The sequence below is a fragment of the Condylura cristata genome, unplaced genomic scaffold, assembly GCF_000260355.1.
Source record: "Condylura cristata isolate star-nosed mole 26May11 unplaced genomic scaffold, ConCri1.0 scaffold00001, whole genome shotgun sequence".
In the NCBI taxonomy this organism is placed as follows: domain Eukaryota; kingdom Metazoa; phylum Chordata; class Mammalia; order Eulipotyphla; family Talpidae; genus Condylura; species Condylura cristata.
In genome coordinates, this window is record NW_004567102.1 from 75,476,107 (window position 1) to 75,494,379 (window position 18,273).

The 18,273-nt window shown below is 41.1% G+C and overlaps 1 protein-coding gene across 1 annotated transcript; it reads right to left on the reverse strand.

Moving 5' to 3' along the window:
- Window positions 1-543: 543 nt before the first annotated feature.
- ADAT2 (adenosine deaminase, tRNA-specific 2) lies at window positions 544-18,269 on the reverse strand. Its single transcript, XM_004673906.2, has 6 exons — window positions 18,141-18,269; window positions 10,421-10,525; window positions 6,999-7,149; window positions 5,790-5,896; window positions 1,160-1,232; window positions 544-1,061 (listed from the first exon to the last, which is right to left on the reverse strand). Exons 1-6 carry the CDS (start codon window positions 18,234-18,236, stop codon window positions 1,018-1,020), a joined length of 576 nt encoding a protein of 191 aa, XP_004673963.2. The 5' UTR covers window positions 18,237-18,269; the 3' UTR covers window positions 544-1,017.
- Between the last annotated feature and the right edge of the window lie 4 nt (window positions 18,270-18,273).

Sequence of the window (18,273 nt, forward strand, 5' to 3'; positions counted from 1 at the left end):
ATCCTATGTACTTTGCTTTTTCAATTGCCATCTGAGTTTTTGTAAAAAGAAATCATTACCCAATTTCAGATTAAACTAGCCCTTTTATTTAATTCTGCAACCAGCATTTGCAACCCTGAAGGGACACCCACCCTTTTAACCTGATCTTTTTCTTTTTGCCATAATTATCACTAACATACTGTGTACCTAGTATGTTTGTTATGTCTCCCTGCTGGAATACAAGCACCATGAGGGCAGGACTCTTTGTTGGTTCACTAATTCAATGAACCAACAGAGCTGGGCACACACTGTCCAGCTGTTCAATAAGAAAGGAGGAATGGCCCCACTCAAACACTTGTATCTTCTAAGATTATTATCTTCAAAGAAGACATAAACGAGATTGTATGATAGCAATATGCTATCATTTTAGAATGACAGTAAAGCACTGGTTTTTATAGTATAAGTTTTCTCCAGACTTTCTAAAGAAAGTGAAACTGAAGCCAAAAAAATAGTTTCCAAAGGCTCATGTAATTATGGTTTATATTAAATAATTCATATGCAATATCCAAGGAAGTCATAGGCCCCTGACACCTTGGATGAAAATAGCTGCTTCAAAAATGAAGAATTTGATTCTAAAATACCAAGCCCAAAGCAGGTGTCCACAGCGTGGCGCACGCCAGTCCAGACGCACACACCAGGACACCAATTCCAGACATAGTCTCAAAAAGTCAGCCCTTTCCTGGGCTGGATTTAAAAGTTGGAGTAAAAAGAGCATCGACTGCTTACTCATTTCTAAAACCTCAATGTTTAATTTTTCCCCTTCTTAAAATGTTTTTTCAGGCTGTGGAAAAGCTAACAGGTGTATAAACTTGTCAAACTTTCAGAAAGTGTTCATTTCTTCCTTTACAAGAGCAAATGATGAGAGACCACTTTCCCACAGGTTAAGAACAGCATATATATATATTTGCTTCAATGATATCCACAGCTTTCAGTCCAAGAATTTCATTCCAGGAGCATCAGTCTTTCATCAGAACAAATTCAAGACTTTTGACATTCCTTTTTCCGAACTTTTGATTTTGGTGCTGTGAAAAGAATAAAGAAAATGAAGAGACAGGTTCATGTCAGACACTCTTTAAGCTGTTTTAAGTGACCTGTGTCATGTACAGTAGGGGAAACTGACCGTTGGGGTTTTCTTGTTTGTAGAAGGTCTTTAGCATGGCCACAGCTTCCTCAGCCCGATATCCTGGAATGCACTGGAGAAATGAGAAATCTAAGAATGAATGCAGACCTATAAAATATGTACTGACTCCATAAAAACAAAAACACATGAAGAATTTGTAAACATACGTGAGATAATGTTAGCACACTGTGGAGATTTTTCTAACACAGGCAGAGAACTGCATTTCCAAAGGAGTATGGATATACAGCATGTACTAATGACATCAATACAAAACTATTATTAAACAAAAGGACATATAACACCAGGTCCCTGAGCTTCATTCATTGGTAGGGATTTCTTTTTAAAGAAGTAAATGGGGCCCTCCCTGGTGGCACAACGGGTTAGGACACAGCACTGCAAGCTGGCCACAGCCCTTCCATGTGAGTTCCATCCCCACCCCAGAGGTGACCACATGGCGCAGCAGACCTCTCCTGTCTCTCCCACTGCTCCCCTCAGCAGTGTACTTCTTCCACCTGCCTGTTCTGCTCCCCACTCTGTCTCTGGTGAAGCCTCTCACCACCCCTACACCTCTGGCTTGTACCCCAGTTCTGTATATGAATAAATAAATAAATCTTTAAAAAAAAGAAAGAAAGAAATGTGCTAAAACAAGGTCATTTTAAGATCTGCTGTATTGCCGTAGACAGATGTAACTGTCAAACCACCAATTGTTTCTCAATCAACTATTATTAGTTATTAATTATTAGCTATGTGATCTTTGAGAAGATGCTTGATAAAACTTTCTATGCCTGTTTCTTCATATGTAAAGTCACGCTAATTACAGCACTTCCCTTCAGAGGAATTTTGTGAGGATTAAATGAGATTAAATAAAATACCTGTTGAAGAGCTGGCCCATCCTAATTGTTCATTAAGCATTAGCTACTTTTATTGCTATTATTTACTGGTGGCCCAATAATTGTTTGCTGCTATAGAGCTAGGGTTGCCATTCCATAACTAAAAATGATATTATATTTCTTTTAAAAGTTGTTGAAATATATATATGACAGAGCTGTAAGAGACTCATGAAGGTTAAACAATTTACTAGCATGTCTTAATATTATTTTTTAAAAATGTGTCTATCCTGACTATAGAGGTTTCGTTTAAGTATTCACTTTATTCTACTTTGGTATCTAACTGGAGAGAAGAGATTGACACATATGGAAAAATAAGAAATTGTGTCAACACTCAGGATAAATAATATATGAAACATTACATGGAGAAGATGAAACTTGAACTTGTCCTAAAGGTAGAGGACATCTAGAGAAGCTGAGCACAGCAGGTCAGAGAACAGTAGGAATAAACTTGGGTTGTGTAGAAGGAAGCCCCAAGATATGGGAACTAGAAAGGCCTTACTCTGGGCCTTGGTTCTGGGCCTTTGTCTTCTGCCTTCAGTCTGATCTTGTCCATATCTACAAAACGCTTGCAGAGACCTTCCCCATCAAGCAATGAGGGAATTTATCTTTCTCTATCTTAATACAATGCCCTAAAGGTCAAGTCATGTTATCCCAAGCACTTACTGCCTTTTCTGTAGCTGAGTAATATTCCACTGTGTGTGTGTGTATGTGTGTGTGTGTGTCCACACACACATTTTCTTTATAGAAAGAGTGTAGCTGGCAGCTGTATTTGGGAGCCACACAGGATGGGAGGAGCAGGGAGAATGATCGCAAGGTATGAAGGTCCAATAATTAGATGAGTAAAGTCAGGTGCTGTACAGCATGGTGCATATAGTGTGTGGATACTATAAGCATTGGAACTTGGTATGAAAGCAGAACCTAAATTTGCTTACCATAACAACAAGTTGGTAACTATGTGAGATGAAGGATAGGGTAACTAACCTAATTCTTAACATTGGTATTGTAAACCACAAAACATGTGTACCAAATCATCACAATGTGCCTCTTAAACTTACAAAAGGTTATAAGTCTATTATATCTCAATAAAGCTATAGGAAAAGCAAACGAAAAACTACCTTCCACTTTACCCTCCAGACAAGCTTTAACCCTAGTCTTCCCTGAGAACGTTGCAGACTCAAAGTTATAAGTGTGGTTCTCATTTCTTCTTCAACCTCATCCCTCACTGCTTGTGCTCCCAGGATATCACCACAGCTGCCCTGTCAGGACCCCATAACCCCCTACAGACCAAGCCTCTGGTCTCCTTTCCATCCTCCTCAATTCTGTGTAGTCACAGTAATTACTGACCATCCTTCTTGCAAGTTGGCTCCCTGGGCTGCTAGTCCTTAATCCTTCCCAACAGTCCCTTCTCTTGCTGCCAAGTGAAGTATGTGTTGCCCAGGGGGCCCCATCTCTCCCCTTACTCTTTCATAGCACTCACGTGCCAGGTCCCAGTGTTCACTTCCATGGCTCTCAACCTGGCTGCCCAATACAATGGTCTAAAGGATTGCCTCCTTCCCGCCCCACCCCCATCCTGCAGATGCACTGGTCCAGGAAGGGGTCAAGTGCAGGTGTGTTTAAAAGCTCTCCAGGTGAGTCTTATGCACAGTCAGGGACAAGGGATGCTGAGTTTTAGGGGAAGAAAGAAACAGCATCTCTCTGAGATATCAAGATAAGATTTTCAAGCATCCATAGGGAATTTATGGCTTTAACAGAGAGCACATTTATTTATTAAATAAATTTTTAATGGAACAGGTTAAACAATATAAATTAATCACCATCATTGCTGAAAAGAATGGTTCAGAAGGTTTCCTCTATGAACTTTAATGCTACCTGTAACATAGTATTAAAAGAATTTATAGCTGCATTATAAAAACAGCAGTCCACCGCCCACAAACCCAGTCCTCACTCTTCCTCTTTGACCCAGTCAAATAATAAGAAGAAAATATAGCCTTCAGAAGTCTGAAGCATCAATGGTTTCTTGAGCATGTCAAAATTCAAAATAGCTCACAGCATCACAGCTGGAAATAGCACTTCAAACCATGGCCATTCTTTTCAATGAGTCCATGTGGCCAGATGTGCGTACCGCAAATGAACTTAGTGACTAGCCAGATCCATCCTGTGTGGAGATGAGTCCCACAGGACTGTTAGTGCCCTTGATGTCACTGACACATAGGGGAGAAACAGTCTAATCCCACCTGGTAACTAAGGGCTCATCTTTGTTCTTTCTCCAAAGTTTTGTGAAATTCTTTAAAAAAAAAAAAAAAAAAAAGATTAAGCCCTCCCTGGGGCACAGCGGGTTAAAGCACAGCACTAAGAAGTTGAAGCCACTTCAGCATGAGCTCGATCCCCAGCCCTGGAGGTGTTCCACATGGCATGGCAGACCTCTCCAGGCCCACTTGCTAATCCCTCAGTGGTATACTTCATTGATCTGCCCGTTCTACTTCCCAACTCTGTCTCCGGTGAATCCTCTCACCACCCCTGCAACTCTGGCTTGTACACCAGTTCTGTATGCACAAATAAAAAATCTTTTAAAAAAAAAAAGATTTATTTATGTACACAGAAACTGGGGTACAAGCCAGAGGTGTGGGGGTGGGGGATGATGGTGAGAGGATTTATCAGAGACAGAGTGGAGAACAGAACAGGCAGATGTACTGAAGCACACTGCTGAGGGGAGCAGCAGGGAGACAGGAGAAGTCTGCTGCTCCATGTGGGTCAGCTCTCTGGCTCACATTGCAGTGGCTGCGGAGAGCCTCATAGTGCTGCACTTTAACTAGCTGCACCACCAGAGAGGGCCAGTTCTGAAAAATTCTTTACCTCTTTCTTATCAATGAAAAACCGTCAAGAGTGATCTGCAAAGTATCACATAGAGGTGAATGAAGCTCACTGTATTGCTTACTCTCCATCATTCTAATATAATTTCTTTTCTGACAATGTTAAAATCATCTATTCTAAAATATTCAGAACTGGCTAGGACAGGTAATATACAGCTGGTAACACTCAAAACAGGATGTCTTCAAAAACTTATTCTCTTTGGAATTCAGTCTAATTTAGTCCTTACTTATTTAATATCTGCAGTCTTTGACGTTAACTGCCTCTACTCACGTGCTTTTCTTATGAAGCATAATACTTTTAGAGTTACTCTTATATCATGAAAAGAAAAATAACCAAACAAGCTGATGAAAATTGATATGCATCTATAGTTCAAACTATGAAAAACAAATTCATACTGCTCATAACCCTAAACAAACATAAAACTAGGACAAATGACAAGATTAAAATAAAGTACAATTTCTAAGAGAAGATGAAAGAAATGTGGTCTATTCTATCTGGTGGAAATTACAACAATGAAGTGGTAGGGGAAAAAATAATGAAAATATAGGTTTAATGGCCAGGTACTAAATGACTTTATGTGAATGGTGGGAGTGGTTTCACACCTACCTGAAGGCCTTGGTGATGACAGAGGCAACTCATTAGGCTAGGGACTCTCCTTCAGGACAGTCACTTAATTAAGATCGCAAGGCATTCACCAACCAACCACTACCTGTTGTCATTTACGGAGGTTTAAATGAACTTGACTAGAGATCATGGGAGCCTTACTGGTTCCATGCTGGCTTCTCGATACACTGATCACACACTAACTGTTCACAAGCTCATAATGAGATGAAAGCAATTAGAATGAGAGGAAAAGCAAGTCAACTTACCTGAAATGGTCTCCCAGTGTTTGGTAAATCAGCAGAGGCAATATTCAGAATAGAGCCACAACCACCAAAGCGTTCGTTCTGACAGCCGTATACAACCAGTGGGATTTATAGGAAAGAATTAAGGTTCTACAGAGAATGTGCCATTCAAGTGTGTATCACGACACATGAGGTGGGCTTTTGTTTATTCCAGCTGCAGAGTAAAGTTCGTGCCATTCTTAAAAGCCATTACGCTTACGCTGAGTGTTAAAAACACGCAATCCAGTTCCACAAAAGAAAAAGATTTTAAAGGATGTATAACCAGCATCTTGTTATTGCAAATAGAATAAGACCAAACATGCAGCAGATAAAAGTTCAGCTTGGCGCATTCACTGGTCTCTCCCACATCACTTTTTCAGAATCATTAGAGAATTGGAGCCAGAAAAGAGGAAGAAATTTAATCCAGGGTTTTTCACCTTTAAAAAACAACAAATGGCTCCCTGTTTTTCTCCAGATAGAGTATTATCCTGCATCCCAACACAAAACAGATGAAAGCTGAGCTGAGAGGCAGCATGGGAAGAGAATTCTGAGGTGATCATAATCCCCTTTTTAAAGAGTATACACATTATCAGAATCAAAAACTTCCATATTATTTTTAACATGATGAAGTGATTCACACATACCCAGTAAAGTACATAAAGAATATGAAAGTGTGAAACTAAGTTTTTGAACTACCAAATAATTTTTTTAAAGATCTGAGACTAACTTGTTACAGTCAATATTTGTTACCACTTATTCTACTCAAGGCACACTTCAAGGAGCTATGACCTTTCAATTTCCCGTTTCCTTCCAATTATACTATGAATTATTTGTTTATTGCACCATGATTATTTCTGACTAAAACTTTTCACACTTTGTCACAGGTAGTCATGGCAAAAATAAACAAATACATATAAATAAAAAAAATTCAAATCAGCTATAACTATTGTCAAAAGGCAAATATTCTTCATACCTTTTCCAAAACAAAGTTTTATCACCTACCATAGGATTTACTTTTACCTAACAAGTTAGTTGGATGCTTTTTTCCTCTAATGTACTTAATAATTGCAGGTTTGTTAATATACTTTATAATACACATTTTCTATAATGGGCTTGATAAATCGGCTTTCCTACTCTAGAAGGTAGCCACTGTCCAGTTCACGGGCAGAGGACAAAGATGACGTCAAAGGATACTCATCAGGCGCAGAGCGGCCGCACACATGACGCACGGCTCCACCGTGACGTACAGCACCGTGTGCTCAAACACCTCAGCCGCGCTCCTCCCGCAGCCCTGGCACCAGGCGAGGACCTGATCGATGGCCACCATTTCTGCATGTCGAGTAGCCTGAAAAGAAAGATTTGCTGGCACTGATATTGTTTGCAGCATGTGACTGTTCTACAATTTTCAAAAGTAAGTACAAAGCAATGGGCTGTTTTTGCCAAGGTTTTGATGAGTAAAGGTTTCTGGACACCTTAGGAACGGACAATGCACCCTTAGCTCAAGGTCACAGCCTCGCTAACTCCAGATGTTGTGAGATGTCACACGGAGGAAGCTCTTTTTATATGTAAGTACCGATTACAGTGGGAACACTCGATGATAATGCCATAGCGATGCTCAATCTCAAAAAAAAAAAAAAAATCCAAAAAGATGAGGCAATGGTTTCTGAATATTTTATAAAAAGTTTGAAACTTTTCTAAGCTTGTGCTCCAGTTTCCAATGGCAGTCAATGACCTCACTCTAAGCAAATCTATATTTAGTTTACTAAGATGTCATCACTTACATTTTCTTTGGGATCAGATTTAATACTCTGGCTGGCTGTAGAGAGAATCAACCTATCTAAATGTGAATCCTGACCATGATTTCCAATTATGTGGCCTTTAACAAATTACCTCGGTTCTCTAAGCCTTGGTTTTCTGCATGGACCGTGGGGTATACTGCTATCTATAGCTCATAAGGCAATCTGAATTACATAAAGCACCCTGCTGAATTTTACTATTTGTGATCACTGCCTCCATCAGCAAACTTAACACTGAATGCAAGCTATGTATAAACCACCACATGAAAAAAAAAATCTCAGTCTTCATTAACAAACAGAAAAATGCTCTTTTACCTGGGACTTGAAGCAGGGTGTGGAATAGGCTGCAACAGTGGCCCCAGATGACTGGAGGCCAGAGAGGGAGGGGAGGGACACTGCCCCAGAATTACAAACTCAAAGCTGGAAAGTACTTTAGAGAAGAGATCCCAAGCCCAGCTGCATCCAGAACCAACTAGAAAATTAAAAAAAGCTTCCCCTAGTCGAACACTTAAAAATAAAAGAATTATCAAATCCAATCTCCCCACTGAAGAGTTCTCAATGAATAACTGGGATGAGCTGAATCATCTCAATCAGCGCCCTCTGCTACTGCTGCAGAACCAGAAACTAAGCCATGTCAGGATGGATTGACACAGCCAGGCAACAAGGCAGTGGGGGAGGCATGAATGGAGCCCAGCGTGGAGACATGAATGGAGCCCAGCAGAACTCAAGTCTCCTCACTTGGGGCTGAGTCCGTCTATATTATGTTTATATAGTAATCTTCTTAGGATACATATGCCAAAATAAATCCAGGTTAATATCAAGGTATTGAAGAAGCCAAGTCATTAAGCATGGTTAGAAGGCTCTCATTAGGAAAAAGTTCTCATGTTAAAGCTATAGAACCAAACCATCAAATACAAATAGGGAGATAAGACAAATATTTAAAATACCCAATTTCTGCACTACCTAGCATTAAACCAACTCATTGGAAATGGAAAAAAAAAATCACAGACTTCTACTACCACATAAGCATCTGTATATTCACTAACTGCTGCTCTATATGTTTATTTCATGAATATTCACACAATAGCTGCTTTGTGAATCTGGCTTTCTATTTTGCATGTGTTTTCCTAACTATTTCCTTTTTGATAGATGTGATGGATGAACTTTAAAATCCCATAACACTAAAACCAACATCAGCTTTTTATATGGCTTTCAAGATTGAAGTCTCTGAGAGGTGGTTTTCACTACCCTTGAGTCCACTACTATAATCATAAAATTTAACACTTCAAACTTACCATTAAATACGGTTGTGCTATGTTCTAGAAGCACTGCATTAATTCATGGACTTCTTAGCCATAATAAATTAAAAATTACATAACTATTCAGTTATTACATAACTATTCTTTGTTTCCTTTACACTACCACAGATTATAATTGAGGCTTTAAAACATTTTATTGATATGTTTTTACATCATTGTGCACTTTTGTACAATCTTTGATTTCTCCTTTCAGGTGTACTCCCCATAAAAGTCCCTCCACCAAGACACCCGCGAATCTTCACCATAGACTCTTACATGCTCTTCCCTCCCATTTTGATCCTTCACCCACCTGAATGTCACCGATTTATAGTTTGCCTATTAGTCTTATCTATCTTTCCCCTCTTGTATGGTTTCCCTATATTCCTCCTATAAGTGAAATCAGACATTATTTCTCTTTTTCCTTCTGACTGACTTCACTGACTATAATCCCTTCCAGCTGTGAATGGCATGAGTTTATCTTTCTGATTGCAGAGTAATATTCCACTAGGTATATATATATCACATCTCCTTGATCCAGTCACCTGATTTTGGGCAGTGAGGTCCTTCCCATATCTTAGCTATTGTAAACAGTGCTGCAAGGAACATAGGTGTGCAGGTTTCCTTTTGAATTAATGTTTTTGTTTCCTTTGGGTAGATTCATAGGAGAGGAATTATTGAGTCTTCCACATAGGTTTCCAGAGTGGCTGGACCAATTTGCATTCCCCCAGTCAGCGTCAAAATGCTGAAAATTGAAGATGATTTCTTACTTTGAGGAACACATTATTTAAAGAATTATTAAGAATGCCATACAAGTTAAAATGAAGTTCTAAAAATCAAAACTTGTGTATATGAGTTTGTTTAAAATGACACTGTGAGGTTATTAAACTCTTCCTTACATTTCACTCAAGTCTTAAAGCAAAACTCCATGAAAAGGAAATTAGTCCTGAAGATCTAACTGCTTCATTACATATTTCTGAATTTCCAAAGGTAAAAGGATAAACACATGCCACTTTCAGAATAAAGAAAATAAAAGGCACACAAAAAAGTAAACAATGGAGGCCCTCCCTGGTGGCCCTCAGCAGGTGAAAGCACAGCACTAAGAAGCTAAAGCCACTCCAGCAGGAGTTTGATCCCCAGCCCCGGAGGAGATCCACATGGCGCGGCAGACCTCTCCTGACACACCTGCTGCTCCCCTCAGCAGTGGACTTTATCGATCTGCCTGTTCTGCTCCCCGCTCTGTCTCTGGTGAATCCTCTCGCCACCCCTGCACCTCTCGCCTGTACCCCAGCTCTGTATGCATAAATAAATAAATCTTAAAAAAATGCAAACAATGCACAAAAATGAACAATGGAGTAAAATATATATAAATAAATTATATTATTTTTTAAAAAAGAGCTGCTACAGGAAAGCCCTTCATGGGACTGGGGCTCTCTACGAGGTCGGATTCCCACCAACCAGTAAGCTGACTCCACCCTCACTGTCACTGCCACATGCTTGCCATTACACCATGCAAGTCACTCACATTTTTGGTCTGATTAACTTCATTTCTTCCCTTCCCGACAACTTCATTGTTATAGACCATCAGGCAGCCAACAGGAACCTCGGTATTTTCTAGGGCATCTTTCGCCTGAAAGACAAAGTGAAAAATCTAACATGTAATGTTCACTACTTGAGAAGACCACTGGAAAGAAAGAAACACAGATGAGCATGGATAGAGCTAAGGAAAAAGTAACACAAGCAGCAAGACTGCATTCCTCAGGCCTAATCACAAACTACCCATAGCCTCATTCGGTCCCGGTTCTATAAAAACCATTAAAGCATTCCCAGTGGATGCAAAGGTAGAAAGTCTGAAACACACGAAGGTTTGCAAATACATAAAAATAATTTGCAAATGCACCATAGTCTACTATAGAAAGGAAGGCCAGGAGGAAGAGTGACAGCTAGGGAGGCGGGAAAGCTAATCAGCAGAGCAGTTCAGGCCATCATCCCACTCAGGAAGTTATTTAAGGTAAGTTTAGGATGGCACATCACCCCAGGTACACAAGTCATTTACTCAGCCAACAAATATTTGTTGAAGATTTTGAGATCAGAAAATTATCTGAGATTAGTCAAGTGGTCCTCAATGCAATAACAAGTGTCCTTATGAGAGAGGCAGAATGAACTTGGACAACGAAAATTGAAAGCAATGTGACAATGAAACAGACAGCACGATCTGAGGATGCTACACTGGTGGATTTGAAGGCAGAGGAAGGGGACCTGGGCCAAGCAAGGAATTGACTCTGGAGCAGGAAAAGGTGAGGGGCCATACTCCTCTGCACCCCCAAAGGAATGCAGTCTTGCAGTCGCGCTGGCCCAGATGAACGGACTCCCGACTCCTGGCCTCCAGACTATGAGAGCATGAGCTTGTGTTGTTTTTTCTTTTAAAGACTTGTTTATTTATGCATACAGAACTGGGGTACAGGACAGAGATGCAGGGGTGATGACAGGATTCCCCAGAGATAGAGTGGGGAGCAGAACAGGCAGATCAATGAAGTAAACTGCTGAGGGGAGCAGCGAGCAAGACAGGAGAGGTCTGCTGTGCCATGTGGGTCACCTCCAGGGCCAGGGATTGAACTTGCACTGAAGCGGTTGCAGCTTGCTTTCAGTGTTGAGTCCTAACCCGCTGCGCCATGAGGGAGGGCCAAGCTTGTGTTGTTTTAAGCAACTAACTGGGTGGGAATTTGTTCACAGGAAGCTAATACTCTCTGCTAAGAGGAAGAAAGGACAAACTAAATAGGATGTTTGCAAACTTCCTGTCAGTCACATCAGTCAGTGTCCACTGCCATAGTACTGCAGGCCCAATGTGAAGTCATGGGCAACCCAGCTCCTCCTCTAGGATGCCCTCCTGAATTGCCATGCCAGTGACACACAGAAGTACTGCATGGAGAGTACCATGCTTTTGAGATTTTGCTTGTTTTGATAATGTTCTGAGACAGCCACCTTCCTTTGATTGGTTTCTGCATACCAATAACAAAGTGGTGTTTCTCCCACCAAACACTACCTCTTTTTTTCACATGGATCAGGTAGTTAAAGCAACATGGAAAGCCCACCACCAGAGGGGAACTCTGCCAGACCAGTGCTGCCACTGAGGTACTGCTGCTCTTTTGGATTTCAAGCCTCTGTGTACCAAAAACCTTACTTAGGCTCGAGGTGATGTCATCAGGCCTAGGTGGCAGCATCTGAGAGAAGATGCTCAGGAGGTTTGTGCGTGACCTAAAGGATTTGCCAAGGCTGAGCAGCATGTCTGTGGTTGAGATGGTGAACAACTGGCAGCCGGGCTAGATGAGGAAGCCCTGGAGGAATTGCAAGAGGTAGTTCCTGAGGAAATGACCAATGAGAAGTGGTTGGAACTGGACAGGCATGCCTAATGAAACAAGAGAAAAAGAAAGTGCAGGAGAAAAAGAACCCCAAAGAAATTTCCCAAGAAAGGGGTTAGCAGCAGCTTTTACTGACCTCAAGTGTGAAAACAAGGCCCTCCTTGTTGGCACAATGGGTTAAAGTGCAGCACTATGTAGTGATCCACAGCCACTGCAGCACGAGTTTGATCCTCAGCCACAGCCAGGGAGATGACCCACATGGCTCAGCAGGCCTCCCCTGACCCGCCCACTGCTCCCCTCAGCAGGGTATTTCACTAGCCTAGATCTGCCTGCTCTGCTCCCCACTCTGTCTCTGGTGAAGCCTCTCACCCCCTACACCTCTGGCCTGTACCCCAGTTCTTGTATGCATAAATAAGTAAATCGTTTAAGAAAAAGTTTAAAAATTAAATATATATGCATATATATGTATGAGTGCAAGTATGTCTATATACATTCTATCAAGGTCAAAATAGATTTAACTATGCTGAAAATATTTTCATTCCATCCCGTTTCATACTTTCCAATGATGCCACCAACACTTTTGTAAACTCTGATCATTTCTTTATGACGCAAAAGGACTTCGGCAAAATGGATCTGAAATGTGTGCAGTTGGGATTAAGCTATCCTGTCTCTAGAGGGAGAGCCTAAGGCCCAGTTACTATTTAAGATATCAACTTGGTCTTACGTAAGTTAACAAATAATCACCGTTCAAAATCAAGGAATGAAACCTCTCTAGCCCATCCAAACTACAGTCTTTGCTGTCTGTAAATGCCATTTCTTTCCCTCTAGCCAGGGCCCGCCTGTCCCAGATGATGGCAGTTCTAGGAGAGAAGAGACTGTCACTTCTCCGGAGCCATCAGTCCCATAAATTACTTTCTTATGATGTGGTGATAAGGGGAAGAATGGCAGACAGCTTGCACTCTGCACCAACCCTTAAAGAGTTCCCAGATAAATTTCCTATGAAAAACAAAACAAAACAGTGGAAAATGGGCCCTCCCCGGTGGCGCAGCGGGTTAAAGCACAGCACTAAGAAGCTTAAGCCACTTCCACATGAGTTTGATCCCCACCTGCCCTGGAGGTGACCACAACTGCCCCAGAGGTGACCACATGACACGGCAGACCTCTCCTGTCTGCCCACTGCTCCCCTCAGCGGTATACTTCGTCGATCTGCCTGTTCTGCTCCCCACTCTGTCTCTGGTGAATCCTCTCACCTCCGCATCTCTGGCCTATACCCCAGTTCTGTACGAATAAATAAATAAATCTAAAAAAAAAAAAAAAAAACAGTGGAAAAGACATATTTAACACTTCTGAGGGAAAAAAATAACATCCAAAAAGTTAAATCCAAGCTCTAACTGTTACTATTAATGGCAATTTGTCCTCCATCTATTTATTTTATTTATGCATACTAGAACTGGGTTGTTAGCCAGAGGTGTAGGGGGGTGAGAGGATTCACCAGAGTCAAAGTGGGGAGCACAACACAGATCAACTGAAATATACTGTTGAGGGGAGCAGTTGGTAAGACAGGAGAGGTCTGCCAGCCATGTGGGTCAGCCTTGACCAGGGATCAAATCATGCTAGAGGCTGCTGATAGTGTGATAGTGCTGAAATGTTAACCCCTAAACCACCAGGGCGTCCCCCTCCATCAATTTAAATTGCTCAACCTACAATGAGAGCCTCCCACTACTGCCCACTCCACCCCCACCCCTGGCTCTTTGAAACATGGTCATGTTCGTTTTTTCTTGTAGGTCTCAGCCTTTTTGGAGCCAAAATCCCTTTCAAGAATCCCTTTCAAAGCTATATACTTTCTATAAGTCTGCAAATCTAAAAGGTGCACACACAACTACTTTTCTAGATCCCCTAAAACTTGGATGCCTAATTAGTAGAGGAGACATGTAGACACTTAAAAGAAACACGTGGATGAGATATTCTCCTTAATATTTTGGTGTCCTTGGGTGCCCACTGGTCATAGACTATGAATATCCATAATGATTTTAATAACAGCACCTTATCCTACACAGTGATACGCTCCAATTTCATTATTTATTTCCCTTTATGGGAAGTTTGGAACGTTTCCTGGTTTTCACCCATATACAACTCAAATAACACTGAAATAACAATGACTACTTGTATCTTTTCAACTGTTTCCTTAAGATATATACCACCGCACCATATTGCTGAGTCAAATGATACCATATTTTTATTGTGACTGCTAATTAACTATATTATGCCAGGATGACTTCCAAACATATTGTACCTATCAGATGAGTAGGGTTGTGTTCATATTTTCACAAAACCTGGTTAACTTTAGTAATAACTCCTTATGTCTGTATTGTAAAAGCAATGATTAGGACAGAAATTCTAGTGTAATCCCTTTCTTTTAAACATCAAGAAAGTAAGGCCCAGAAACTGTTCAATTCCCTGGTCACATGAGAGCCAGACATTCTAGTTATTTATACTGGAAACATAAATACGCCTACTCTGTACAAATGCAATGAGGATGTTAGTATTCTCCTTATGACATAGCCACTGATCACGTGAGTTTCAGATTCTTCAACATACACCCAAGAGTAACTTGCTGCCTCCAGATACGCCTCTAACCATGCTTCTGCGCTAACCTTAAACTCCTCTCAGAAGTACAAGTACACTTGTAGATACTCCAACAATTCTAATTTCTTTAGGTACAAGGGCATGGTCAACAAAGCACAAGATTTATGACAAACATATTTTTCCCTTTGTTTAAGGCCTGGAAGAAACACATACAAACCCAAATGAACAAAATATGCTAAAGGTCTCCTAAAGTCTGTGCAGGAATAGATAAACTACATTATCACACTTACATGTCTGTAATCCATTCAGAGACAAAACTGTCAACGTTAGCAGCTCCTGTCCCAAGATTCTCTGCCTGTGTCCATGTGGGTGTCTCTTTTAACAAACTTTTCCCTTCCAAAAGCAGAGCAGCAGCACTTATATCTATGCAGATGCCTCTTTTTTCCTTTCTCTTTTTCCTAAGAAATCTGTCCCGTTCAATTAGGAAAAAAAAAAAAGGTGAAGGTTACAGAGATCTTAGAAACTATTTGGAGATTTGGAGTTCAGCTATCTCATTTTATAGGATAGGAGTCACAGCCTTAGGGGGAGAAGTGACTTATCCAAGGTCACCTCTGAAGGAAGTAAAAGGATCTTGGCTTCTTTAGCTCACAGATCTGCAGAACTTGACAGAAGTGAGTGGATGAAATGTTCCAAGGTATTAGAATGGATGCATGAGGGGGAAAAAAGTCTCAAAATAAGAGGTTAAAAAGAAAAGTGTCTGATCCTTAAGTAGAAAAGCTCAATGCCTGATTAAATCTGTTTTTCAAACCACTGAATCCTATGAAGGAGCAGGTCTGAAAATTTCATTTAGGCAAGTTCCACATATAAATACTTTGGAGTGAATTCCTGAAGAAAAGGGAAAATGGAACAGATCACAGATAGTGAATTTCCAGTATTCAGCCATGTCTTCTACAGATGCCTCACCCATAGATGGAAATGAATGCAGCTCTCTAAGATATCTTAGCTTCCAGGTGCCTTTATTATTTCATCATCCTACTATTTAGTAAGAAGAAGCTGTCTGGCATATATTATTGAAGTGCATTGGGGTGGGATATTGATATCACATGAAAACTCACCTCCAACTTGGAGACTTTGGTAACATAAGAGGACTTCAAGACACACAAACCCATGTAACAAATGACACAGTTTTATGCATAAGTGAATTTTTTAACTTTATATATTTTTCACATCATTTTTCATTTTGTACAATGTATGCTCTTTCATGTCAGTTGTAGTTTGGTGGTATTCCCACTGTAACTGGGGGGCCCCCAGGAAAAGGGGAAGTTCCAGGTTCACTGCCCCACCTAGAAGGAGCCTGGAGCTGCGCAGAGAAGGGATCTGAAGAAGGAAGCAGGATGGAGAGCCAGAAGGAGACCTGAGGAAGCCACATGGAATAAAGAGAGACATGTAAAGGAACCATGCTTGTTTCTTGGCCCTGGACTGGTTGAAAGAGATATGGGTGAGAGACCCATGGGGAGGTTGACTATGATTTTGATTGTGCTCTTTATATTGATTTTGTGTTTATATTGATTTTGTTGTGCTCTTTTCCTCCCAGACTTGTCTGGTCATATCTGACCCTTTTCTATGGGTCCCGGCCAGAAGGTACTTTAGGCTTGGGGAGGCTTTCAGGCCTTGCTCTGGGTCAATCCCTTTTGGGTGGATTTTTACCCACGAGGGGATGGGTCACTTCAGGTATTTGATTTAGAAATTATATTCTTTGTCCTCTGTATTTTACCCTCATTGTATTAAAGTTCCTTTCCATTAAAGCTCTTATGCCTTGTATTGATGTGGCAGATGGCAGAACCTATTTAGTGCAGGCAGGTTTGCAGACTCTCTGTCTTGTAATACCACCACCAATTCACCCATATGCCATCACCATAGTCCCTTGTGCTCTTCCCACCCTTGTTTTGATCTTACTCTCCTCTCCCCATGCAAACTGGTAAGTATCAGATAGAAGATTATGAATTCCATGTTTATGGAGGAAATAAATTTTAAAGTGGACTTTAAAAATAAGTCATGATGTCATGAAATCAAGTTAGTGAGTCATGACCAAATTTTTTTTTAATGAAATAAAAAACATACCAGGAAAACTTCATAGGGAGAATGAATACTGTTGCATGAGATTTTTGCTTCAGTTATAAGTGTGCATGTATTACCCAGTAAGGTTATAACATAAAATAGAATTTTTTTTAACTGAGTCACTTTCAAAAAGGCATGAGAATCAACTTTGAAAGAACATTATGTCAGTAACAAAAACTGACCTAATGCGTAATAACTTAGAGGAAAATATTTGGCTGTAATATGAATGAATGCAGGTGAAATAAGGAGAACAGAAGGAACATACAGTGTCCGTTTGAATGCTGATTCCCCGAAGCAAAGCACAGCGCACTCAACAAATATTTGTGGAACGAATAAATGAAAAGATGATTTAGATTTAATGAACTAAGTTAATTAACAGAGACCACTGAGGAAGGACATGATTTAAAAAAAAAAAGCTTGAAAAATTTTACAGTCGCATTAGAGAAATGTAAAACTGTAGGACATTTCATAGCTGCATGAGTCTGTATTCGTATACATATATACACACATACACGCGCCAAACTGCATGTGTATATATGCAAATGCACACGTTTATCCCTATTAGGGAGCTCGTTGGCACATACAAATTAGTAACGCTCGGATTATACACAAATCTGATCAGAGACCTTAACCAGAATTACTGATGGGATAGAAAGAAGGAAATAAAAGGGCAGAGAGCAAGAGGGTGGATGAATGAATGGTAGAAACTGTACAGGGACTTGTTTTTAAGCCTGCTGTCTACCAGAAAGACATCCTCGATGTTTTCCTGCCTTCCTTCCACCACCAGGTATGTTCAGGGGTCGGAAACAGAACACATTAGTTCGCTGATTTGCTAGTGTGTCCAGGACGCAAGAGGACGCAGCTCGTACGTGCCTGCGTGCGCCGAACAGGGTCAAGTTTGGACACACTCCTTGCCTGTGAAAAATAAATCTTGTCTGTATTTCTTCTTCCTTCCTCCTAAGTCACCGTGAGAACTCAGTGAAGAACATTTCAGGGCAGTAAAGGCAGCTGTTAACCCGGGGCATTTTAGTGTCCATGAGATGGGGTGCGGGGGCGGGGGTGGGGGGGTGGCGAAGGAGGGGAGCGAGAACGCACCCCCTAGGCGTTTGCGCGAATGATCAGCTGGGGGATGAGGGCGGGAAAAAGTTCTCACCCCCGGCAGCCACGGCCCCAGCTCCTCACCATGTGCATAGCCTCCTCCATCCACTTTTCGATCTCCTCCGCCGACACAGATCGCGCATCTCGGGTCACCAGCGCGGACTCTGCCTTCGCCTCCATGCAACCCCTCAGGCCGCGGCGCACGGCGGCCAGAAGC

What these genes read in the sequence shown, in the direction of transcription:
- ADAT2 (XM_004673906.2), bottom strand. Translation starts at nt 18,236, where the DNA reads ATGGAGGCGAAGGCAGAGTCCGCGCTGGTGACCCGAGATGCGCGATCT. An exon ending in TGGAGGAGGCTATGCACATG is followed by an intron (nt 10,526 to 18,140) that starts GTGAGGAGCTGG and finishes TTTGTCTTTCAG; the next exon opens with GCGAAAGATGCCCTAGAAAA. An exon ending in ACACTGGGAGACCATTTCAG is followed by an intron (nt 1,233 to 5,789) that starts GTAAGTTGACTT and finishes TCATTTCTCCAG; the next exon opens with TGCATTCCAGGATATCGGGC.